Genomic DNA, 26619 nt, shown 5'->3' with positions numbered 1-26619 from the left:
TAAACGGGGTCATCAGTTTGCATGTTGTGTAAGAATCACCAGGAATTCTTGGTTGCCATGCCTGAATCACCCAAACAGAAACATGGCTCCTTTTTAGATTCATGTATGGATTATCATCCATTGTGTAACATTTTCCAAGGTGGAGAAAAAATGTGCTCAGCTATGAATCTACAAATGTTAATTGTGTTTTGTCAATAAATGCGGTACGCATATGTATCGAACAATACAAAACTTTGTGTTGAGCGCTCAGTGGATCTGCGTTCGACTTATCCGCCTAGGCTGCACTGTCGAGATCCACTGTCAAATGTCAATGACGCGACCGTGGCTCAGGGGGTTGGGAAGCGTATCTGTAACCGGAAGGTTGGCGGTTCGTTCCCGGGGTTTTTTTTCTTGTTGTTTTTTTCTTTGGGCAGGCCCTTTTACCCTACCGCCTACTGGTGTTGGCCAGAGGGGCCGATGGCGCGATATGGCAGCCTCGCTTCTGTCAGTCTGCCCCAGGGCAGCTGTGGCTACAACCGTAGCTGCCTCCACCAGTGTGTGAATGTGAGAGTGAATGAATAGTGGCATTGTAAAGGGCTTTGGGTGCCTTGAAAAGCGCTATATAAATCCAATCCATTATTATTATTATTATTAATAAGGCACAATAATGTAGTAAACCACGCCACCATAAAAAGAGCAAGATGAAAAGATTTAGAATGAAAAAGGCTCACGATGTGCTATGAAAGACAGTTTTAACATGCTTAATTAGGTCATACATGTTGGACCTCTCTGCAGATTTTATTTAGTTAGGATGTAGAAAGGATGTGTGTGAATATACATCTATATCTATCTATAGATAGATAGATATAGATGTGTATATATATATATTAGGGGTGCAACGATACACAAAATTCACGGTTCGGTTCGATACTTTGGTGTCACAGTTCGATATTTTTTCGATACAAAAAAATGTTCATGCTTTTTTAATTTGTCATTTATTAAAATTATGAATATATATTTTAACTCAAAAGTACAGTTTTTAAATTTAATGTTGCTGAAACAACAAAGTAATAAAATAAATAAATCTATCTGACCAAGAAATCACTCATCTTTGGAAAAGAGAGTTTATTACAGAGAAATGGCTCTTTCCAAAATTAAAGCTATACTATCCGCTTCTTCTGGGCTATATTCTCAGCAGCATATTAAACATATCAGGTCCCCATAAGGAGAATCCTGTGCTAACAGCTGTCTAAATGACTCGGGTAAAGTTTGTAGCATGCGTGCTTGTTGTTTTTGTCTGCTTCGCTAACGCTAACGCACGAGTTCCCAACAATGTAATTGAGCATTGCGTGGCACATCCCACATACTGCTTTACTTTTGTCCATGACGCGCTTACCTTCAGGGTCATACTTCACATGAAAACCAAAGGCCAGATCTGAATGAGGGTGGGGGAGGTTCAATTTGCCATGTTGCCACGAGCTTAGCTTCTGTCTGCTAGCTTGCGCTGCGCTCAGTGAATCTGCGTTCGACTACTCCGCCTAGGCTGCACTGTCGAGCGCAGATCCACTGAGCGCTCAACACAGACAGCATCGTCAGAAGAAAAGTTGATCAAATAAATTTAAAAATGTTGCATTGTTCGATACATATGCGTACCGAACCGAAAGCACTGTATCGAACGGTTCAATATCGATACGAGTATCGTTGCACCCCTAATATATATATTTTTGCCCCTTCACATAGCTTGTCCTCTGACTCTGACTATTTCTCAGTTCATAAAGAAATACATACTGAGTCCTTCATGTTCTACTCTATAAAATGCACATACATACAGACCTATACACTGCTGTTTCATACAGCAATCTAATGCCTTTCTCATTTACAGTAAGGGTAAGTTTATGAGCCTGTGGTTTGAGACAGGTGAAGCTTGTTGTCCAAATCCCACTCCTGTTTTCTGCTTGGCTGGACTGTAATTTCCTGGGCTTTGGAGAGCAGGATACGCTGCCCTGCACACAGGAAAACAGGCCTGATGTGCACTTAGTCCCTGTATGTGGGCAAGCGATAAAGGACACACATACACACTGCTAACACCACTCTAACCATCTCAGAGCAAACAAACCTCTAGCTGCCATAATAGCGCTTACCTTTAAGAAATATAACCCCGGAGCTTTCAAGCAACAGGCTCACACACCGTTGCACTTTGCTGATAATGCCCGTGGTCTGTAAGTTGTTCTTACACATGCATGTTTGTCTCGTTAGCTTCGTTTCCAAGATGTTCCTCCCATTTCACAAATAAAAGAGGAAACGGTCCATTTTGAAGGTTGTTTTTAATAATTAGTTTTCAAGATGTAGCTTCAAATGGAAGCAAACTTTAAATAAGCTGAAAAAAAGAAGAAAGATGGAAAAAAAAGAACCTTCTTTGATGCACTTTTTTCGTTACAGACCGCTCGAGAGAGACGCTCTTCAAAGTTTTCAATATTTTTTCTTGTTTCCAAGCCTTCCCCTGGGTCGGGATCATTCAACACTGAGGATTCTGTCACTATCCCGCTGTCCACCCAGAAATCCCCGTAAACCCCTGCAGACATGCTGCTGTGCCCCTTCTCCCAGATAACCTGATTAAACATCGAGTGGCCTGTTGCTGAGCCTCAGGCATTACCTCGGCTAATTCAGCCTGTCTGTCGCCTGCTGAGCCACATGACACAACCCCTAATGCACTCTACTTTAGTAACAGGGCAGCTTCGCTTTCATCTGTAGATACTTTAGACAGAAACACTCTGTATTATTGACTCGAATTGCTGACACTATATATTCCATTTTTTAATGCAAATCGACTTATTAGGGTCACAAAGCTATTTAAATCTGTCCTGAGGGAGAGAGAAAAGTAAATACAGAAGTCAGTGCTAAGAATTATAGGGCATCTAAAATTAAAATACTTTGCTCACTTCATGACAGCCAAATGTTATTAAATCCCATCATTAATATTAGTTAGAATCAGCTGGGTGACCCTGAACCCTCCATACTGCAGCAGGCCAAGGATGCTGCACTCAGAGGTTCTTCTTCACTCACTGTAACTAAGTGATGATGCTTTGCAGTGCATCATGAAATTGAGGGAAATGAATTAAAACTTGTGTGATGCTAATTACTAAACACATGTCAGTGATATGATCTCACACAGTGATAAACCTGCAATACCGAAACACATGATTTCCTCCTGGTCTTTACATTTTGAATACTCTCTGTGTTAGGAGGTCAGGTGGCACTGCAAGTCACAGATTTTCACTGGTTCTTTGCTCACTTTTAGGTGAAAAATGTGAGAATCTCACTCTTTTACATTCTTTACTGTGTACTAAAGAAGCATATTTTGCATATTTTTCATATGCAGGGAATTGCTTGTATAAAATTGTTGCAAGTTTGACATAATTGAGGTGGCAATATCAACCTGACAGTGTTTATCTGAGCTGTTCTTCTTCTAGGGCAGAAAGATTTGGCCATATAAATATTTATACAAGAAGAAAAAGAAGTAATTTCTTGAACTTTTAATTTCTTGATTAATTGCACACATCTGTGTGTAGTTCATATCAGATCTGACTGCACGTGACCCAAATCTCTTCTATTAGGATTTTATAAAACCTTATAAAAACACTGATAGTCATAGTAGAAGACAGGTAAGCCTAGTTTTCCACTGGCTCTTCAAACAGTACCTTGAGTGCCAGACAAAAGGAGATTGAATTATACCTTATACGAGGGGGGTGTTTTGTACCACTATACACCAGGGAGAGCCTTTGTGACTCTTTCAGTGCCTTTCAGAAGCAGGATTATTTTTTATCTTGCCAGACGGCAAGCTGAATGAAAGATCATTTCTATCATTTTGTATCTTCTCTATACTTTTAACTCCCCTACTCTTTTTCACCTTCCATCTTTCATTCAATTTTCCTCCCTCCAAAGACCATCTATTTATATCTTCTTTTCCATTCCAAGGGCCTCTTTTCTTTTGATGTAATGATGAACATTTCATATCAGTGACTTTGGGATTAGAGAGCGCAAAAAGAAATCCACCTAACACAATCCAATATTCCAAAAGAATATGTGACTGCTAGAGACCACTTTAACATTTTTAGGTCACTCAGCAGACGAGCCGATCGGCTTATTGAGGCGTCTGTTGTCCGTTCAAGAATCACAAGAATCATTCCATCTTCTACAGTATTGGACAGAATTTATTTAAACACAGTGATCATTCAGTGAGTCTTTATCCACGTTGTGCTCAAGGTCAAAGTCAAGGTCACATTTGTTGTTTCACATGTGAATTGGTTTGCAGCGTGAGGCAGACGAGCTGCTGCATCACTGATGTTTCTGCTCATTCTCGTCCGCGTGATTTAATGGACTCCTAACCTGGATGTAGTTGTTGCCTGGTCTCTGCCACATCTATACGTTTGATTTGTTTTTTGGTGATAAAGATACGTGTATCCAAAATGTTCTCATCCCAAAATGTCTCTATGTTACGCGCTCCGAGGCATGAGAGCGGGTTGGAATGAATCTATAAATCTAAGGTTATAGTTAAGGTTAGAGTTCCAGAGCGTTTCGTAAGGACGTGGAGGGGTACCTTTCGCGTCACTATGTGTGACACATCGTCGGTATGAGAATGCTGTCGTATATCAGTCACATCAAGATTTTTAAAGTATTTTTCTATTTGAGTGTGACACTGCATCTCATCTCACTAGATCGTGATGACCTTAAGGCTATTAGGAACTGTATAAATATGTACCGTATTTCCAGGACTACAAAGCGCACCTGACTAAAAGCTGCAGGGTTCAAAGCTTGTGCAAAAAGTAGCGGCTTATAGCCCGACAATTACGGTAATCCTGTTATGACAGTCAAAGAGAGATGTATTTTTTTAAATATCAAACATTTATTGTGTACCAGTTGATATTTAGATAATAAAATATTCCATATCTTTGTCAGCAGCTCTGCAAAGCAATAGTATGCAAGGCTTCAAGTACTGCCCTTCTAGAAATGCTGCTGACATTAGTGCACTTTGGAGCAGCTGCCCTGATGCACCATTCAAAGCAATGCTGCCTGTAGATAATGACTCTTTTATAATGTAACGTCTTTGAAATTCACCAGAAGATTCAGAAGTTCAACACGCAGGAAATTGTTTTGTGAGCCATTTGAAAAATGTCAGTGTGTGATGAGAGTGGGCCAATTTGCTGAAGCATGTATGAACTTTATTGTTATTGCGATCTATTGCGACGTATTTTTCTCTTAACTGAAAGTGTAGCGTTGCTACTGGAGCGACAGGTTAGCTTTAACTTGTGAGAAGAAGAGAAAATACAAAACCAAAAAGATGAATAACAATAATGAAGAAGCTAGATGGATAGAGATGTACCAAAAACTGGTTCACAAATAAATATTTCTCTCTTAAATATAAGCTTCCACATTTCTTGAACATAATTCAAAATGAGCAAGTTTCAATGATGCTATATTATTTGAAACCTGGCTGTGTTGTGAAACAGGTTTAACGGGGCAGCAAACTATGTTGCAGTTTTCTGTATCTTAGACGTAGCTCTGCTTTTCTTCATGCAACCTGTTGTCACACGTTACTAAAACCACTTTAATGTTTATCAAGTTTAAAGCTTGAGAACTTTAATGTGGACGTTCAGTTAGAAATAAACAGCAATATGAAATAAATACCTTAAACTAAACAGCGTATTTTTATCACCCTGCACACTAAATCTCAGGTTTAATCTCATCTCTTAGTTTGCACACATGGACGACAGCACCCACCAACCATCGAGCCCCAGCTGTGTTTTCCCCTCGTAGGCCAGGCGTGTGTCATTGCAGTGCTCGATTTCATTCACTAATGAATTCTGCAAGATTCAGTGATCAGAACACGCCTGTTTGCTTTGTTGAAAGCTGAACATGGGGAAAGTGTGGGGGTGGGAAAGTTCTCCCACCTGTGGTCTGTCTGTGTTAGGCCACGACCGGGGTGGAGTGAAACCCACTGATGAAGGCTGAGCCACAGGACTGTTTGGGAGGCGCAGGGTGCTATTCATCTTCCAGCTACCGCAGAGCAGTTTCACTGGGATCTTAAGAAAATGGCAGGCGAGGCAGAGACCCTTTGAATTCACCTCCTCAGCAAAGGGAGGGCTACTTGAATGGCTCAGGAGGAGATGAATGTGAAATGAGGCAATGGCAGTGGAAGTCAGCAGAGGCACTTCCATATGCATGACTCGGTGCCTTTCAGCACTTTCCTTTTCACTCTTCCTATTCTTGTCTGTGTTTAAGGTTGTGATGAAACTACCTCAGCTCATCTACCTTCTCCTGTGCTTCCTCCACAATAAACCGTGTGTCAAATTGGCTGGGGCTTTAGTTCACACCTCAGCCTATACGACTACGTCACAAAGACCTCCTCCGTATTTAGTAAAAAGAAAAGGAATATTTGATATTTGCATGCACACAAACCAGAGAATTCCAGAATTAAATGCACATTTAAATATTCCAGTTACAGATGTATGCGGGGGATACCGTCGTATCAACAAAACACCAACAAAGCAGAGCAACAAAAGTGATTTAACAGTTCTGTAAAAGCTAAAGAACATATTGAACATATTTAAAGCCTCTATAAGTCTACAGGAGGGAGTGAACACTCTCCATCCAAAAGATATTCCCTGATTTGATGTTTTAACGACTGGAATGATGCAAGAGTCCAATCTAACACATCAATCCCACTGGTTTCAAACAAGCTGAGTTCTGGTTACTCAGTATCACGCTCATCTGTGTTGAATAATGGCATCCGATAAAGTCCTTTCCACGCTCAAAAGGATGGCGCTACATTTCAAACCCTTACATGGATTAGAAAATTCCTTTAATATCCCTTTAATTTAGGATAAACAAACCTCTGTATATTTGTGGTGAATAGTTTGATGACGAACACTCGAGTAACAAATAAATGCAACCTTTATTTAGACATTTAGTTGATCTCCATACAAATCGAGACCAGTCCAAGGGGACAAATGCCGTTGTTTCTGTGTGCTAATCATCTCAGCTCTGCGTCATGTTCGACTTGTTCTGACACAATCTCAAACTTGATAGAGTCACGAGCGCAGAGGCAATCATCACAAAGTTATTATCAGTACCCTTACTGACTGGCATCAGGAGCCATCTCTGCTAATTCGCCCTGAGCAGTAAATGCAATTACGTATCTCATCTTGCACACGTGTTAATTTTCAATACTGGGCTGAAAGAGGACAAAGAAGCATCTGCTTTTGAGCAGAAGTTAGAGTTGATCTGTGTGAGGGATGTAATGACTCTGACAAGTCTGTTGTTGCTGAATGAAGCATCCAAGTACTTAATAAGTATATATTATGCAGTCTCCTGTTCAGTCTTAACCACCACCTTCATTTCTTTTTTTACTGTTATTGTTTGGAATTCGCAGTTCCCTGGAGGGAGGAGTGACTGATGATGGCGGTGTGTACAGTATATCTCGTATGTGCAATTTGCTGGAAGCCGGTTGGGTCTCAAAAGTATTACAGTATTTCAAAGATTCCCACATGTCAAGCAAAATGATAAACACATCTTCTCTGCAGTCTTTCTAAACACAGTCGTGAAGAGCAAGAGGAAGGCACCACAGGAGTGGATCCGCAAGCTTCCAGACATTAAGGACTTTGAGCACTGAGGATTTTTTAATGCGATTGTAAGGAAATAGCTTTTAGAGGTGACCCAGCAGTAGTATTAGCACTGCCAAAATGAGTGGAAAGAAAATGCTACACATGCTACTGTTACTCAATCCTGCAAGATAGGAAAGGTTTGTTTTTGTTTTTTTGGTTCAATGCATCAAAACACAGAGCTGCTGTTATTTTTTCTCTCTGACCCAGTTCCATAGCATATACAACCTGCACTGCATCATATTCATTGTTTACAGTTTCTACAGTTTAGTAACCTTTTTGGTTTATGCTAACAGAGAAGTTAGCCAAAATATATGCAGATGGACAGTAATTCAGTTAAGTCATTTTTAAATATATTTTTTAAGGTTGACATATATATATTCTAGACGGATGGATGGATGGATGGCGCAGAGCCACTAATCATGGCAGCACAGGAACTAAGTACAAGATCCATAGAGGCTGGGGTCTATCACACCAGGCAAGACCCCAGGTGCAGGCTGTGTAAAGATGCCCCAGAGACAATCCAGCACATAACAGCAGGGTGCAAGATGCTAGCAGGCAGGGCATACATGGAACGCCACAACCAAGTGGCCGGCATAGTGTACAGGAACATCTGTGCTGAATGGCCTGGAAGTCCCGAGGTCAAAATGGGAGACGCCCCTAGGGTGGTGGAGAATGACTGAGCTAAGATCCTGTGGGACTTCCAGATACAGACGGACAAAATGGTGAAATAGTGATGGTTAACCAACCGGACATAACGGTGGTGGACAAACAGAAGAAGACGGCCGTAGTGATCGACGTAGCGATACTGAATGACAGCAACATCGGGAAGAAGGAACACGAGAAACTGGAGAAGTACCAAGGACTCGGAGAAGTGCTCGATAAGATGTGGAGGGTGAAGGTAACGGTGATCCCAGTGACTCCCGAGCTGATCGAGTGACTCCAGCAGATCCCAGGAACAACATCCGAGATCTCTGTCTAGGAGCAGCTAAGATACTGCGCAGGACCCTCAAGCTCCCAGGCCTCTGGTAGAGGACCGAGCTTGAAGGAGGGACCACCCGCAGGGGCGAGCGGGAATATTTATATATAAATGACTTACTGTCTGTCTGCATATACACTCACTAATGTTTCTCTTTTATGTTAAATGTTTTGAGGAACATTTAATATCATTTAAGAAATTACAGTACAGCTGGATTTGCCTTTTCCTCCATTTCAATTTTACTAATCTTAAAAAAATACGTTTTTCAATATTTTCTTTAATTTCCTGTGAAGCTGTATCTCCTCATTGTGTCTGTCATTATGCAGTTTTCTAGTCTCTGGTCATAAAACAGTACAGTTTGCTGTGGGAGAGCAGAGTTAAGATATCTGCACATTGCATAAGCAGTAGCTTCTGCGTGGATCAAATAAAGTTGTGTAAATCAGCAGTTGTAGGCTGGCTTTGTTTGAAAGACATCCTTTTTTATGTGGCAGTATGTGTTTGATTATCGTTTCCCTCCTTCTGTTAAACAGGTTATTGCTGTGCTGTTGGTGTGATAATACATTCAAATGATCTAACTCTGCATAGACACCTCACAGCTTATGTTCTCATTAGAGCTCAGACACGCTGAGATGAAATCCTACACTGTGCACATGTATTAATGTGTGTATCTAAGTGTCTGCGTGAGTAACTGAAGTCGTGGAGATACAGTTTGCTCGTTGGCATCCGGAGGTAACTCATTTTCCGTGTACGTCCCGAAGTTCTTAACTTGGCCAAATAGTTTGGCTCTAAGTACGTGTGAACCTCTCTGCGAGCCGCTCTATGGATAGGATGAAGTCACATGTGTGGAGATCATCATGCAAAAGCGCTGAATCTCATCTAATGATGAAGCTAGAGGTAGAAATGGTCCCTCTCAAGGAAAGCCTCCCATGGTACATTCTCACAGCAGAAGGAAGATATGAAGCTATTAGGCCCCTTACACCTAAAACACTTAGTTCAGCTGCATTTATGCCCATTAAAATATATGCTCTTGGCATTATGGTGATAGAGAGATAGAAGGACAAAGGAGGAGGAAGTCGGTGGAATAAGATAGCGAGAGAGTAGTGGGATGACCCTTGATAGGGAGGTTGTGTGATGCCATGCATTGCTGATAGGAAGAAGAAAGGCTGATAATGTGATGCTAGAGATAGAGGAGAAAGTCTTTGACTCACTTTCTCTCCAGCCCAGCATCAGTAATACAGGAAGTGAACAGATCTCTTTAGCCTCTTTAGAGATTTAGATAGAAATGAGATAATTATACATAGTACCTTTAAAGAATAAAAACTGCAGACCTCATGGGTACAGGCTCATCTGCTGACATGATTTAAAAAGACTGCATGCTTAGATTATATCACAACTAATCCTAAAAGGAAATATCATTATATGTTCAGTCGCAGGCTCCCCGAAGTGCAGTTTGGGATGCAGGTTGTAGACATATTAGTTTTACTAGTCAATTCATTGTATTCAAATGTGCCACATATGCAGTTAGTGGATAAAAAAAGGCCCACATTGTTTCCCAGCCATTAATTTGTCTAACTGCAGTAAACAAAAGAGAACATTGCTGAGAAAACCTTTCATAAGAGGAAAAAGAGAGACAGCAGTTGCCTACTCAGGTTTTTCTGGCAGGGTGTGGTTGGTGGGTCGGCTGCAGAGGAGGAGTAGAGCAGTGGGTTCGGGGTCTGGTTTTAGGGGAAGGTTGACACCACGTGAACACCACAGCTTATGAACATCATCTAATCACGCCTTCCCTATTTCAGTAGTCATCAGGGCCAGAAAGAGGACAAGTCGGATCAGCTGACAGAATAACAACAGGAGCAGAAATGAAAGCAGACTGTCAATCACTGGGTGCAAGAAAGTTGCTGGAAAGCAATCGTGACTGTGCAGGAGTGGAAAATAAAAGCACAAACAACACGAGCATAAAACAGAGTTGTGTTAGACCTTCAACAGTAGCCCTGAAGTCTGGCTGCATGTCGAAGCCCCAACCCAGGCAGCCGACTCAGGCACTGGCTGAGATTCTGGTGATGCAACAGGAGAAGGAGGCAGTGCATCCATAAACAACTGGAAGTGCTGCAGGACCAGGCTGAGTGGCAGACGGAGGTGTTGGAAAACCTCATCGCTTGGTCTGGTTCCTCCGAAGGACCACTGTTGTGCCGCCTGTAGATGATTCTTGACCCCCAGGGTTTGTTAGAGGTCTTTGAAGCCAGGGCAGAGCCTTTCCGGTGGCTGGAGGAGTGGGTCCTCTGTTTGTTGACATTGCTGTTGGGAGAGGCCTACAATGCCAGGGCGAAGACCTCCTTTGGGGTTGTCATTAGCAAGGGGGGCAAGGGGCGGATGTTGCAGTAGGACCGGCCCTTCTCCTCTGCAGGGCGGCTGCAGCCAGGCGGTTGCAGATTCAGCTGCTAAACAACGGGGCGAATTACGAAATTAATTCGTTCCCGAGGGTCGAAGCATCCATCGCGCCTTTTGAGTGAACGATAGGCTATAGGCTAATTGCTAACTGCAACAACAATACGTTGTTCAAGTGGAACAGCGAAGCGCAAGTACGAAAGCCAAGGGGGTTGTCACATGCTTCGGAAGGCATTGTGGGCATTGTAGGCATTCTGGGCTCAGCCAATCAGAGCCAGCAGATTTCGTTACGTGGGCATTTTGCCGTAACACGGGCAGAAATATTGCCGTTAAGTGCCTTCGTAACTTGAATTTTTCGTTAAATGGGGTATTCGTAAGTCGGGGTTCCACTGTATCCTCTAGTGCCAGTGGAAATTAAGCATCAGAGAAAACGCATAAACTGAAGGCCAGGGTTAGCCTGGGGTGGACACACCCCTTAATTTTGGGAATGAATTGGCCAGGGTTCAGTAGATTAATGAACCCAGTGTGTGGAGGCGTGTTCACGATTGGTAGGGACATCCAGAGTTGGTGCTGCATTCAGCGTTGATGCAGGGTTGTCTGAATATGACTGTGGAGGAGGGGATGGTGGGGCCTTTACTGGAGGTGCTGTCAGTCCCAGTAACCCACTCCACAGATTTTCCAGTAGAACAGACTCGTGATGACACGCTACACTCAATCTTTGACTAAGTGATTGAAATAGATGGTCAAACTGCGTGCCCTGTAGCTGCACAGACATTCCCACATTTTGAATTGATTAGGGACAGTACAGAGGGAGTCGCGACACTCACAAGCACGTAAAACCCACCCAGTTGTTGGTGCGGATTAAGTATGATAAAACTGTGGAGCTGAGCCTGGTTAAAGAACGAGATGAGTTGGGGCCAGAGTAGTAGTTCTTGTGGTAAAGAAATATGTGTCGCCTACCGAAAGGTGAACGAGGGGTCACAGTTGGACGAATACCCGATGCCCCACATCGACGTGCACCTGTGCCGCGTAAGACGGGAGGGGAAAATAAAAGCACAAAGAACAAAGCATAAAACTGAGTCCTCTACATTTTTATTAATAATTTATTAATTATGTTTTTTTTCCTGGTCATCACACTAAGCCATCCAAATTAATTTGACGCTGGTATTTTTAGTGTTTTTACATGTAGCCGATTAAGTGGAAAGATTCCAGTGTAGTCTGTACATAATGTGTTTTGGCATCAGTGCAGCTACTCATCCAAGTCAAATACTTCTTGTCAGTAATAACAATTAAGTGCAAGAAAGACTTGTGTGAAACTGAGTTGACTTTCTCCGTACATGAAACTGAAAATAACCAAACAAGGATGTAACTTCTGTAAAGTGAACATAGATGGTCATGTTTCACCTCAGTATATGTTTTAGCAGAGTACATTTCATCTAAAGACTTAAATGAAAAAAACAAACCTTTATAAATTGATGATTTCAGTAACTTGTCTTGCATGGTACTGTTGATCCTAACACTGTAATCTCTGATGGATCACTTTGGGATTTGTGGAAAGACTCAAGCTCCCCAGAGCTGATGATTGTAATTATTCTCTTCCTTAAAAGCCACCAACGTGTGTTTGGCGTCCACCTTTGATAAAATACCGCCAAAGTCAACGAAATGCCCTGAAGCCTCACCTGCATTTGGATTTAGTGCTAATTAATGTTAGCATGCTATCACCTGCTAAAAACTGCCGTGCTAGCATTGTAATTATGTTTCTTAGCATATGTCTGTGAAGGTTCTCAGTCATCCAGGTCATCGTAGTCAAAGGAGCTTGCAAAAAAAAGCGTCTGGACTTCTTTAAGTTACTTGAAGACGTTTCACCTCTCATCCGAGAAGCTTCTTCAGTTCTAAGGTCAAATGGTGGAGAGTCCCAGATATAAACCTAGTGGGAGTTTCCCCCCACAGAGGGACAAAAGGACCCCCTGATGATCCTCTAATCGCCTGAGCCAAGGTGTGAAACTGGGTGTGGGTCCCAATCAGCCAGAGTTTCGGGTGAGCTCATTGTGAAACCTGGCCCCACCTTATCATGTGATTTCCTGAGGTCAGATGGCCCAGGATGTGAGTGGGCGTTAAGGCGTCTGGGGAGGATCTCAAAACTGGATTATAGATGGCAGAGAGTTGGTGTCGTAAACCCCGCCTCTGTTCAAAGATGGTCGCTCACAGTGGACATAGATGCTTCTTTCACTCCTCTTTCAAACCATCTGTCCTCTCTGTCCAAAATGTGAACATTGGCATCCTGAAAGAGTGACCTTTGACCTTTAGATGCAGATGGACTGCTGAGTCTTGTCCTGTGGAGGTGGCTCTTCTGTGTTGTGCCATGCGCTTGTGAAGTGGCTGTTTGGTCTCTCCGATGTAGAGGTCTGAGCATTCCTCGCTGCACTGTACAGCATACACCACATTGTTAAGTTTGTTTTTAGGAGTTTTGTCTTTTGGGTGAACCAGTTTCTGTCTGAGTGTGTTGCTGGGTCTGAAGTACACTGGGATGTCATGCTACACTTGAATCACAAGAAGTACTGCAGCATAAGGAAAACTGCAAACATTAATATTTAATGTAGGCCAATACAAGATCCCTCAGTGAGGTAAAGGAGGTAAACTAAATAAGTACAGGATAAGTCTTATATGTTATCAGTGTTTGCCTTATGTCTTATATAGGTATAGGTATTTTTGTGAGTGCTCACAAAGAATACAACATATATAGTCATAAAAAAAGAGGCCACAGTGGACTGCAAACCATTACGTGAAATAAGTATTTGATCCCCAAATAAAGCAACACTTGGTATTCATGGAGAAGCCTTTGTCACGGGGCAGGATGTGTCTTGAAGTTGGTCACCAGGTTTGCACTCATCTAAGGAGGACACGTGTCTCACTGCTCCTGACAGAAACTCTCTAAATCCTAAAGTGTTCTGGCTGAAAGAAGGAGGTTCTCATCCTCAATGTTACGGTCCATGGCTGAATCCATTGGCCCCTCAGTAGGCAAACAGCCCCAAAGTAATGTTTCCACCTCTGTGATTGATTGTGGGGATGATGGTATTTGTGTCCTAATCAGCATTTCTCTTCCTGGGGGAAACTGTGGTTTCCTCTGGGTTGTAGGCGATCAGATGCTTATTTTACTCAGTGAAATGGAAATCAGTGGATAATGTTTTGTTTTTGTTTATTGATCTAGCTATGTCTTTTTTTTATTTCTAGTGGATGTTCTATCTGTGTCTGTTATGGTGTCAGTTATTTTATGGTCATTTTCAGCTACCAAGCATCATTGTTACGTATAGACGAATATAAAACACATTTTTACTGGCTTTGTATTTAAAGAGCGGTGAGACAACAGCACATCATTTGAGCTTACCTGCAGTTTTATGAAGAACGCTCTAAATAAAAGTTAGTCGACAACTGGAAAACAAAATGTCTTTAACTCGTCTTTGTGTTCTTTCACACAGCTGGAGGTATCGACCACAGACTACAGTGGAAACCTTATCGAGGGACCACAAGTATTCAGGATTAATGTCATTGACCAAAATGACAACCGTCCCATCTTCAAAGAACCACGGTACACAGGAGAGGTGCTGGAGGGATCCCCTACAGGTAGGTGACTGTTGAGGGACTCTGGACAGAACTGAGGTCTAAATGGGTTTAACTACACAATAATGTTACACATAGTGTGGCTGTTACACTTGAGATGTTCTATGATCTGCAGCAAGAAAAGGTTGTGTTGATGACATTTATACTTCTGTCCTGACTTTAGTCTCTACTTTATCAGAATTTTCATTATGTGTGTACATAAGCCAAACAAGAGTTTCTAGCAAATTAAGATAATTATTCAGGTCATTTGGTAAATTATTTTTGTTATATTTTTAAATGTAGTTACTTGAAATGTGATCTTGTCACATCTGTTATAGACTTTGCAGCTGTTGCAGTAAATTGTCTTCCCATCTCTGCTGCAAACATCTCACGGTCAAGTGTTTCAAAATAAATCATTTTGAGGCATGGCTGGCAGAGCCTTTATGAAAACTCTTCACCTTTGACTTCTGGTGTAAATGTTGATATTCTCTTAGATGTATTTGTCACTTTGTCACCATCGCTTCCTTTCCCGTTCTCTGAGCTGCTGTCACTGCTATAACTGTTGTTTTTTTAATGTGACAGCTTCGCACTTCGAGCCCAGAATATAAATAAATGCAGCTCAGACGTACATGATTTCAAAAAGTCCTATTTTGCTCACCTTCTGCCACCTGCATAGAAATGCAGGATGTCTATGCATAAAGCTGAAACTTCAGATTGAAAAAATTGTTGCTTTTTCTTCACGGGTTATATAGAACATGATTCATAGGCAATAATTTGCGGAGGTGGTAACATTTTGCACAAAATGTCTTTTGGTGCGTTCTGCCAAGTTTTGTTTGGGCGTTAAATGGTTTATTGTAGTGAACACATTTCAATTTATGTCACATAAAAGTGGGTTACTTAAGCTGTTTCAAACTTTCACAAATGGATGCACTGCTTTCTGAAGACAAACAGGGGCGACTATTGTGTCTTTTACTTGTGTCAGTTCATATGAGCAAAGTGTTTTCTTCCAAGTCAGAATGTGTTTTCAGCTGTCATAGTTGCGCTGTCCATGGTGCTGATGATGCTCGTGTGTCCCTGTTGGGCAGGTGTACACCTACAGACCCTCTGGGAGAAATGCAGTCAATGTAAAATATAAAGTTATATGATTAGAAGAACAAATGGTAAAATAAATACACGATGCTTCTCACTGTGTTTGTTCTGACGTTGTGAACACAAAAAGCAAACTCCTAAACACCTTAATCACCAACAGAGCTTCCCGGATAAGATGGATGAGTCACCAGGCACAGGAGACACACACACACACAGACACACACACACACACACACACACAGCACACACACACACAGACACAGACCCACACACACACACACACAGACACACACACACACACACACAGACACACACACACACTACACGACACAGACACACACACACACACAACACACGACACACACACACACACACACACAGACACACACACACACACACACACACACACACACACACACGACTTCCCACAGAGACGTTTTGAGCTGTTGACAACTTCATGCTGACTTGTGTTATGAATTGCTAATACAGACGTTGCTTATGCAATGGTATACATTTGGTAAGCAACAGCATGTCATTACTGGCTGTACAGAACGAGATAATAGGCCGACAAACTGCACAGTTAAATCCTGTTAGAATAATACAGTCAAAACTAAAGCGCATTTTGATGTCAGAAATCATGTCAAAAGTCTCACTGTTGAGCTCTGATGTCAAGAAAATACCAAATAATTGGATGCCTTTGTTTGTTTTGGTCTCTTATTTTGCTACATTTTCACGATGTGGTTTCTAAGGCTGAGAATGTCTCGAAGCTGTGTCTGTTGCTTGTGGCTTTTTTCAGTAATTACAGTGATGCATGTGTCTGTGTGAGGTGTTTACATGTCACTGTATGTTTCTCTGCCCACTCTGTACAAACCCAGGGTGCATCAAACACAATAATCACATTCCAGAGTGCTTTATTTCACAGCTATTCATCACCAATAACTCAAACAGGTAGCTAGAAAGAGGATTCGTGAGGTTCACGTGGTTGCCGGTATTGGTAGCATAACAACACCAGTGGCTGTAGTGACTTCAGACCTGCTCACAACATATAGGCAGAGTTTGATTATTGTACGGACATATCTCATGTGTCCTGAGCACTTGTGAACCTTTGCAGGTAATATCCTGCTACGTATTTTAAAATTCACCAGAAATGTCCAGTACTTGAAATAAAAAAATACAGACTTTTGAAAATGGGCTCTTGTTGATACACCCTGTACTGGACTGTATATGTCTGAGCCAGTAGCAGCACCAGTAGCCTATGGGAATTAAATAGGAAATATGACAGGCAGGAAAATCTTAATTGGTTTACCCCACTGGGTGCAAGAGCTCATATAACCCTGGAACCATCACATCGTACTAGCTTTTAGAGATGAGTTGGTTAAGCAGACAGGTTTACTTTGACTTTTCTATTTCAGTGCCAGGAAATATCATTTAAAAATGCCTACTGGGTCAGCTCTGACATCATCTGTTAGAAACCATCATGCAGCTCCGCTTGATCAAATTTAAAATGCAATTAAATTATTGTGTATTCTTTAAAAAAAAAAGTGCCTGTCTGAATAAACCAAAGTAGATAAACTGATTTTATTTCCAGTGTGGTGTGATCTGACAGCTCCTTTGTGCTGTAGTTGCCATGGATGCCAGACTTAATTGAGCTCAGCGATAAGATGAAGGATGCGGTTCTGAAGACTGTACGTTTTTTTTAACATATGCCTGCAAATCTGTCGACTGAACAGTCTACTTATTCAACATGTCAGCTCAGCCTTATTGATGTGTTTACGATGAATCAGTCATTCAGTTCATACATTCAGCCGGTTGATCCTTTTATGCGTCTGGTGGTCATTAACTGCAGATTGTGAGAGGATTGAAGCAAACACAAAAACATATTTGTTAATGATTATTGCACTGCTTTAAGTGCACTAAGGTGCACACGCTTCTCTCTGGCTTTTTCTTTCTTTTTTGTCATTTTAGTTGAAAAGTGGTGGAGCACCATAAAAGGGGGCAGCGGGCCACCAATAAAATGTCTTTTCTGTGGCTGTTTTTTTTTCTTATTGGACAAAGAAGAAAATGCCGTGACAATAGTGAGCATTATATCCAACAGTGAAGTTACTGGACATAAACTCAAGCAATAAAGAATCCAATGAAGGATGTTAATAAGCTCTATAAGATTCAAGGGGGATATTTGTCTGTGGTTTCATAAACAGACCATGAAACCAGTGCCATGAAAAAGTAGTATTTGCAGTCTTCCAGATTTCTTAGTTTTTCACATATTAGAATGTACAATTACATGTTTTAGATCATAAAACTACTTTTCATATTAGACAAAGACAAATTAAATACAAAATATAATTTTAAGTGATTTCATTTATAAAAGGGAAAAAGCCAAAAAAGCCCTCGTGTTAAATCATGGATTGACTGTGATTAATCACAAGTTTTTTAACCCTTTAAAGCCGGTCGCAGTGGGCACGCTCTGTTTTGCGTAACTATTTTTAAATCCCGGAAGCTCTGCAACCACGTGAGCTAGCGCAAAAATTTTTTTGCATATGAAACCGGAGGAGTTGTACTTACATCTTATGCCATCAGCTTGTCCTCGGTCACAGTTTCCTTCCACATAAAGCTTTGCAAAAACTGCATAAAAAGCACTTGCAGCAACACAAACATAATATTCCAGAAACACGCTTTGCCGATCCGATCAGCTGTTCGTAACACTTCCTATGTTGGAATAGATGTCAGCGCGAACTTTCACATGTCTGCCATGACCTGCCCGAAACCGGAAGTGACGTCATTTTCGCAGTAGTTTTTTTTTTACCATCAGGGCCTCATGAGCCTATACTGGTGTTTTTAAAAGTCATGTTTGACTTTATGACTTTGTGTCGTTTCTGGGATGCTGAGGACTCATATTGCACTGCTGGAAATAGTTTATTTTGATGCATATGCTGCTTTTTTTTTTGCAAATTTGCATCATAATATTTATTTTCGTTTTTCCTGCAGTATATAAAAATTGGTGTATTTCAAAAATAAAACTATGAAGACACTCAAAATATATTTCCTGTGGTGGGAAACTATTTTGTGCAACTTTTTTGTATTTACAGTTTTGAGGGATAAGCCTCTTAAATTTCTCTAACTAGAAATATATGTTAAAAAAACAAAAACAATTTTCAATTTTTTGGTCGTTTATTGCACTTTTTTGCAATTTATGTAATTACTATGCACTTAATGTAGACATATTATTAAAATTTGGGCTATAATGGTTGTATTGATTTCAAGTTGTATAGCAACTTGAAATGCTCCCAAAAATGGCTCCACAGCATGTAAAAATATAATATAAGCTCTGGCGGACTTGGTTCTATGGTAGGTCTTAAAGGGTTAAGATGACTGTAATTGCACCACACCAAGGCTTTGTTACTGCTAAATAAGGAAATCACTCATACAGAACCTGTGTGACAAACTGAAGAAGGCTGATATATCTAAAAAAAAAAAGACCCAATACTTTTTGGAGAAACAAGGTGATTCCAGAGATTCCTAAAGTGGAGAACAGAGGAGACAAATGCAGACAAAACAAAGCGTGGAAACAAACTTAATGTTAAGTGAAAGCCAGCTGTTTATTATGGCTGAAGGAGAAATACAAAGCGATGCACAAACAATAACCTGAACTGTGAAAGCTAAATATAAACGTGGCCACATAGATACCTGGAACATGGAGACATGGCGCAAAAGACAACAGACAACCTGACACTGAACAAAGGAAGACACAGCAGGGTAGTAAGGGAAGTGGAAACACAGCTGACACAAATGAACATGACACCACGAGGGAAGCAAAACTAAACACACTGAACATGCAAACACGAGACTGTCAAAATAAAACAGGAAACGTAATGAGATGAAGACTGTGAGAACACATGACATGGAAAACGCAGACAGGAAACACATAACAGACTGAGGAGACGGAACGATGCACAATCAGAGGAACATGGAAACAGATAAGAGGAACGAGGCACAGACACAACAAAAGACGTACACAGGAAACAGAAAACGACACATAAACAAAGGAGCGCCCTGACATGAAGCCTGCCAGACTAAGAACTAGACTGAAAATCAGTGGCAAAAGGTGCTTTTAGTTCTAATCATTGTTAGCATGTACACCGAGTGTCCAACATCATCTGAAAGCTTTGGATTGGAAAAAGCTTTCAGCATAGCAATTGCCAATGCAGTAAATGCATACCTGGACAGAACAGCACACAGCAGATGCTCTGCCTGGAGCTCGGACATGAACATTACCGGAGCAGTGTAGGATCATCTTGACGGAGAATCGAATAAAGGGCTTCCAATAAGGCTTTGGAACGTCCTTCAAGAAACCCGGAGAGGTATTCCTGAAGAATACTTAAATAAATTACAAGTAAGCTTGCCTAAGAGACTTTAGGCAGTGTTCAAGAAAAAAGGTGGCCATGCCAAATATTGACCTTCAAGCCCTTCTTTTTTTCAGCGACAATATTTGCTATCTTTCCTACATTACAAACAAAGCCTCAGCCCTGCAGGCATGTGTGAGTGAATAATGAAAGCTATATTTGTGTCATGTTGCAGTGCATGCATGAGGTTATGTGAATAAGAGTGCATGTGCTCCTACACGGTGTGTGTGCTGCAGAGTAGTGGCTGGGCAGCAGGGGAAGCTGTAGGGGAGAATGTCACAGCGCTCTGACATTTCTGTGCAAACCGATAACAAAGACAGCCAATGCCTGGGTCTGCTGGCAAGCCCTCTCCTAACTCTGTGTTTACTCCTCCACTCACCATCTTTTGTTTTTATTCCACATTATCTCTTTCATTTTCTCTACATTCTCTTGAGCTGTGTGCACAGTAACACGCTTAAACAGTTTTGCTGTCTCTTTGCTTTTCAAATCTGTTTAAATTAGCTTTCTTTTTTTCTGAGGTTTTCTGATTTTGTTTTGGTTTTTGCATTTTGATTTACTCTTCATTTCATTCTTGTTAACCCAGATTCCCCCTATCTGAATCTCTGAATCTCTGAATCTCTGAATCTCTGAATCTCTGAATCTCTGAATATCTGAGCTGGTGTAGTAAAAAAGAAAAAAATGTCACATCAAGTGGTTACCACTCCAACAGTCTTGCTCCCGGCCAGCTAGACCTGACACTCTGCAGTTTGTCTCCCTTGAATTTTCTGCCTGACAGAGCTGCACTGTCTAACGAATGCAAATCTGTCCCCCAAAACAACAATTACTTAGAAATGAAAGCCTTAGAAATTTCCAGAACAGCGAGGCACTGTTAATTGTAAAGAATGTCTCCCTCACAGGAGTAGTAGCACATTCATACATGACTGTGTTTGGTGGCAAATTAATATGCACATTTTACCCAAGTCAGTTCTAACAGCATCAAGGCTGCGAATGAGGGAGTTAATAGTTGCATGATAATGGTGTTATTTGTTGTTGGGATTTTCACACCCACACTAAGTTTATGCTTCACTTCACAATCATGGACAATCATGTGGATGCTTGCCAGAACAGACCTCTGAGTTTGGTATGTAGGTTGTGTAATCCCTTACATTCAAACAAATTTGGCTCGCTTCATCACGGCGCTGGTCTGGGGTCAGCATTTATTCAGCTTTAATGTCACTCTGGGTTCTTGGCTAGCTTAGCGTTAGCTTGCTGTCTGTGCAGGTTGCTTGCCAAGATCCAAAGTTGTGTTAACAGTATAATGCCGTCGTTTCTGTTCTGGAGCAGTCTTCAGTTTACCATCGCGCTCGCAGTCTTTTGTGCAATAAAAATAAAAGTAATGTCCATATCCACGCTGTAGACCGAAATCAGCTGATCGTAGAGAGAGGGCAAGAACCGATCGATAGGGAGGGAGACTAACGAGCACCGATTCTCTACAAGAACCGGTTCTCAATTCCCAACATTAACCATCTCTGTGACCCAGTGCTGCTAAATTTGATGTAAAATGTTATTTTTAATTTTGCATGATTTGTTGGTGTTATTGATCGTTTCTGCACTGTATACAGAGTAGATACTATATTTATTTAGGATGTAAGTAACATAAATGATCAGACTGCAGGTAAAATGAGAGCCAAGTAGGATACAGTGTTTGTTACAACTGGGATCTTAAATTACGGTCCATCAGTACATCAGTGAGCCTTAAATGTCTCTTTTGAAATTACAGATTAAACACAGGTGTTTGTTTTGGTGATTTTCACCGGACGTCACAACATTACATAGTCAACGTAAACATCAAACCCAACGTTTAGGGTTAGGCTTTGGTTCTCTTTTAAATAATAATAATAATAATAATAATAATAATAATAATAATAACGAAAATAATAAAAACAGATTTGCAAATCTCATAAAAGTTTAAACAGTGAAACTTTATAAAATATACTCATTTTGAATTTTGATGCAGCGACATGTGTTAAAAAAGTCAGAACAGGGGCAAAAAAGGCTGAAAATGTCAGCAGTAGTGAAAAGAAACAGCTAAGTAAAAAAAACTTTTGCAACTAATTAGGTTAGTTAGCAACAGGTCAGTAACACGATTGGGTACAAAAAACATCTTAGAGAGTTTCTCAGAGGTTCAGCTACAAAAAAGTGTGCAACAACTTCAGAATAATGTTCCTCAGTGTAAAATTCCACAGTGCATAATATCATCTGTGGAAATTAGTGGAGTTAGTCAGGTAATAGTAATAATAATAATAATAATAATGATGATGATGATGATCATAGCATTTTAACAAACGGCTCAAACAAAGGGAAGGGATTCAAGGCATGATCCGTCACAGCATGAAATTTGTACAAAATCTGTGCTAAATGGGCACATACAAAGTAAAAGATGCATTTCATGAGCCGGAGAGAATATAAATGACTAATATTAATTGCATTCTGTCAGAAGAAATCTCTGCGTATAAACTAGTGTTAGCCGTAATAAACTGTGTTTCCAGTAGCATCCAGTAGCTTTAGGAGTCGCTTGAGAATTACGGGCATCTGTTAGTGGATTCACGGGCAGAAAAACGTCAGATTTGAGTTTTAGGCGTGGAATTTAATGTTGCTGGAAAACTGCTGTGATGTTCTTTTGGTAATTTGTGTTTATCTTTGGTTGCCAACATCATACAGACAAGCTATATCTAACATCTAGGTGATACATCTTGTGTAATTGGACATGATGGGGTATAAATGGAGATATTACTCATAGCTGAATCTCTGTGTTCCAGACTAATTTGTGTTTATATCACAAGTAATTAAGGCTCGATCTCCTGCTGTGGAGGGAGTGGGGGCTGATTCTGGTCTGCTGTTCTGCTGTGCTCTCATCCCTTACACACAAAGAGACACAGATGCAGCAGAGCTTTAGCCAAAGGATGAGCAACTTAGGTTGAATCTCCTGTCACTTCACATGTAATTGCATGTGACTATGTAGTAAATCTACAAATCCATCAGATCTTTTTCACAGCAGACATTCTGACTTGAGGTTAGATTAAAAAACATGCAGCACACAAGCAGGAATGATAACATGATTGATGTCTCTGTTGCATTTAGGTGTCCCATCTTCCACTGTTCCCTCTGGCTCGCTGCCATGGCTTACAGGGATACTTACAGAGCCATCGTTATTATAATATTAGTTACACACGTGCTTTTTCCATCTTGGACACGTTAAAATATTGCCTGTAAAAAGGGCTTTGGTATAAATTGTTTATATTATATTACCATATAATATGTGATTGGCCATATTTAGTTGTTATGGTAAATTAAATATCTTTTATATCAAGAGAGTAAAACTGTCGTTTGGCCTAAGGTAGACACACTCATGGAAAAGTAAGTACATATAAAAATGTGCGACTTCTACACCTCATCCCTCTCTCCGGCACACTCGATCACTCCACAGACGCTTACTCAGTTCACCCAAGGGATCCTTTTATTATGAACCTATGATGCAGAGCATAGTCTAGGTGCACAGGATGTGGTGACTGTGTTTGTTGTCTCTCACGGCTGCAGTAGACGCCTGTCAGCACGGCACTGCTGGAAATGGAGATCAGAAAAATATATCATCAGTGGGTGTCTGAAGGGATGACATTGATCACAGCAGGCGAAATCAGCACCTGTGTTTAAATGAATTCACAATAGTTTCAGACTGAAGGCGGAGACCAGTCTCTATACAGAAAAACGAAATAATATAGAGCATGTTTCCCGTGATCAGTACTTTAAGCTTTAACTGAAATAATATCATAATAATAATAATAACATCAGTATACTCACAGCAATAATGCTGACCATCTGAATCATCTGCATCTCATTTACTATGTTCATCATTTTGACCAGCGTTTTAAACAGAAACCACAGCTTTTGAATGAAACGCCGTTTGCAAGTCTTTCATCAGACAGTACCAGATAGATGAGACATTAATCTGATGCGGGGCTTCAAAAACATTATAATAAATCTAATAGTCGTGGATATTCGGGTGGATGTGGCTCAGTAGGTCAAGCAGGTCAGCTACTAATTGTAGAGTTGGTGATAAATGACACAGAACAAAGTGCTGAATCACTGAATGTGGCTTTTAGTCGACTAAGAGTAACAATGTTATCATTTGCTGATGGCCCCGCCCCTCCCTGAGCCTGGTTCTGCTGGAGGTTTCTTCCTGTTAAAAGGGAGTTTTTCCTTCCCACTGTCGCCAAAGTGCTGCTCATAGGGGTCATATGATTGTTGGGTTTTTCTCTGTATGTATTATTGTAGGGTCGACCTTACAATATAAAGCACCTTGAGGCGACTGTTGTGTGTAAATAAAAATTGCATAAATAATATTAAAATAAAACTGAATAGTCCCTTCCAGAATGATTTACCTGTTCCACGCAGACGTTACTGTGTAGATGATGAAGGTCAGATAAGTGAGACAGTGTACGGGAGTTCCACTTAATTGGCTGGGTGCAATTCCCCCCTCCAGGGGCAAGGGTACCTAGACCCGGTTTGTAGAGTACGCTTGGGGAGTGTGATTGTGTGTACAGCGTCTCTTTATGTCTATCTCCACGTTGGTTGAGTGTGGAGTGAGTGCATATGAGAGCATGAGGGTGGGAATGGATGTTTGTGTCTGTGTGTGCCTGTATGTCTGTGTCTATATGTCAGGTTGGGTATCAGACGCCACCTCTCTGGGGACACCTCAGGCCCTCCAAGGTTTGGAGGCCTATCTCCACCCACCACCACTTCCCCTGCCGGTGGCGGACTCCCTCAGGTGTCGGTGTGCTGGTGGTTCTTTGTGTCTGGGGGTGGGCGTCCGGGTACACACCGGCTCACTCCTTGGCGGCCGCTTGTCGGGGCCTGGGGCCTGGGGCTCGCTCGGGCCCCCTTTGGAGGTGGGGTGCCCCCGGCCTCTCGGCCTGGGGCTCGGTCACTCAGGCACAGCTGGGGGCCGGCGGAGCTCACGGGCGCGTCACTGCAACTCCCCCTGGCTTCTGCTCCGCGGCTGCTGGGCGAGCCCTCATCTGGGACTCTCCTCAGCTCTTACTGGAACAGTGGCGCGGCTGCCCCTCTGTTGGTCTTCCGTTGGTCTCTTGTGTTCTGGGGGCCTCTGGATGTCTGGAGTTTTGATCTCCTCCATACCCGCTTCACACCCTGGAGGACGGGGCTGTGGCCCCCCCACACTCCCTAGCAGATCATTACATGGAGAAACCTTTGGAATGCAAGCATGCTGATCCACACAGGTATGCACACAGGTGTACACATGGGTATTCACAGACGCGGACTAAAGCTTTCTTGGCTGCTGCCTCAAAGCACACTGTGCGCTGTCTATCTTGCGTGCTGCACAATATCGTTTATTATTAGTAACTATTGATATCTATGACTAGCTAGTTTATTGTGATGGTGCTTTGTTTTCTCTATTATTATGTTGCTCTTTGTTGTTTGCTGTCTCCTCTGTTTGTTTTTTTTTTTGTTTTTGTTTTTTTTTTCTCCATACAGGTGACCCAGGAGTTGTTGCCCCCCCCCCCCCACCGCCCCCCCCCCCCCCCCCCCCCCCCCCCCCCCCCCCCCCCCCCCCCCCCCCCCCCCCCCTCCCCCCCCTTCTCACCGTCTCTTCTCCCCTTTGGTTTTCTTTCTTTCTCTCCCCCTCTTTCTCTCATTCATTCCCCCTGTCCTATTTATTTAAAAAAAAAAAAAAAATAGACAAAGGATGAACTGAAGCTCTGCCATCACGTAATGTCGCATACTGCTGTTTCTGATGTCATTTAAAAAAAAAAAAAAAAAAAAAAAAAAAAATAAAAAGCAAAACCAATGCAGTTTGTCTCCCCAGTCGACTTTGTTATTATTTGTATATTTAGCAGCAGGAGCCGACCCTGCACGTCCAACAAGATCTCCTTTTCAACTCTGACAAATGTGAAGTGTAACAAACTGTGCCAGCTCGCTGTCTTAGCCGTGCGATCCTCTGCGTTTCTTCGGTAGCTCATTTGATGTCTCGTCTGTCTGCATCATTCCCCGCCTCCCCTGTGGACTCCTCCTCTTTATCCTTCCTATCTACTTTTTATGTGAATAATAAAGACATTTGTTATCTAACAGTTTATTTTATAAGTCTACACTTAACCAGTTTTCTTAAAAAAACAAAGAATTCCAATGGTGACTAATATGTGAGAGACCTCTAGGTGTGCCTTCAAACTAATCTTATTTATGATTCATTAAGTTTTAAATATATCTAAGGGTGAGCCACTGGGCAAGGCTAAGTAGCTAGATGAAGAGCCTACTTCTTCCTCATCCTGAGCTTCTTGGTGAGGCAGTGGCACTCTGATCTGACTCATCTGCTGCTACAGCAAAAGGAGATAAAATTCTCTTTAGCTCAGACTTTCTTATATATACATCCTTGACTGAAGTCTTTCCTGCTGCGCTCGCTTTCAGAAACATCGTTCTTGTAATAACGTTGTGAAATAAATGAAACAAAAATGATCACAGGTTGACAAAATGAAATCCACTCATA

At 41.6% G+C, this 26619-nt stretch overlaps 1 protein-coding gene across 2 annotated transcripts in view; it reads left to right on the top strand.

The window, feature by feature from the left end:
- Nucleotides 1–26619, top strand: part of LOC102299304 (cadherin 13, H-cadherin (heart)) — a 227279-nt gene that overhangs the window by 31933 nt on the left and 168727 nt on the right. For both annotated transcript variants that reach the window (XM_042226214.1, XM_005935766.3), the window contains exon 4: nt 14475–14619. In XM_042226214.1, the coding sequence (XP_042082148.1) occupies nt 14475–14619 (145 nt within the window). The remainder of the gene's footprint in view (nt 1–14474; nt 14620–26619) is intronic.

Source organism: Haplochromis burtoni, unplaced genomic scaffold (assembly GCF_018398535.1).
Source record: "Haplochromis burtoni strain Fernald_Lab_line unplaced genomic scaffold, NCSU_Asbu1 Contig_201, whole genome shotgun sequence".
Lineage (NCBI taxonomy): Eukaryota > Metazoa > Chordata > Actinopteri > Cichliformes > Cichlidae > Haplochromis > Haplochromis burtoni.
Note: the sequence above shows the minus strand (reverse complement) of the source record. Positions and strands in the feature narration are given on the sequence as shown.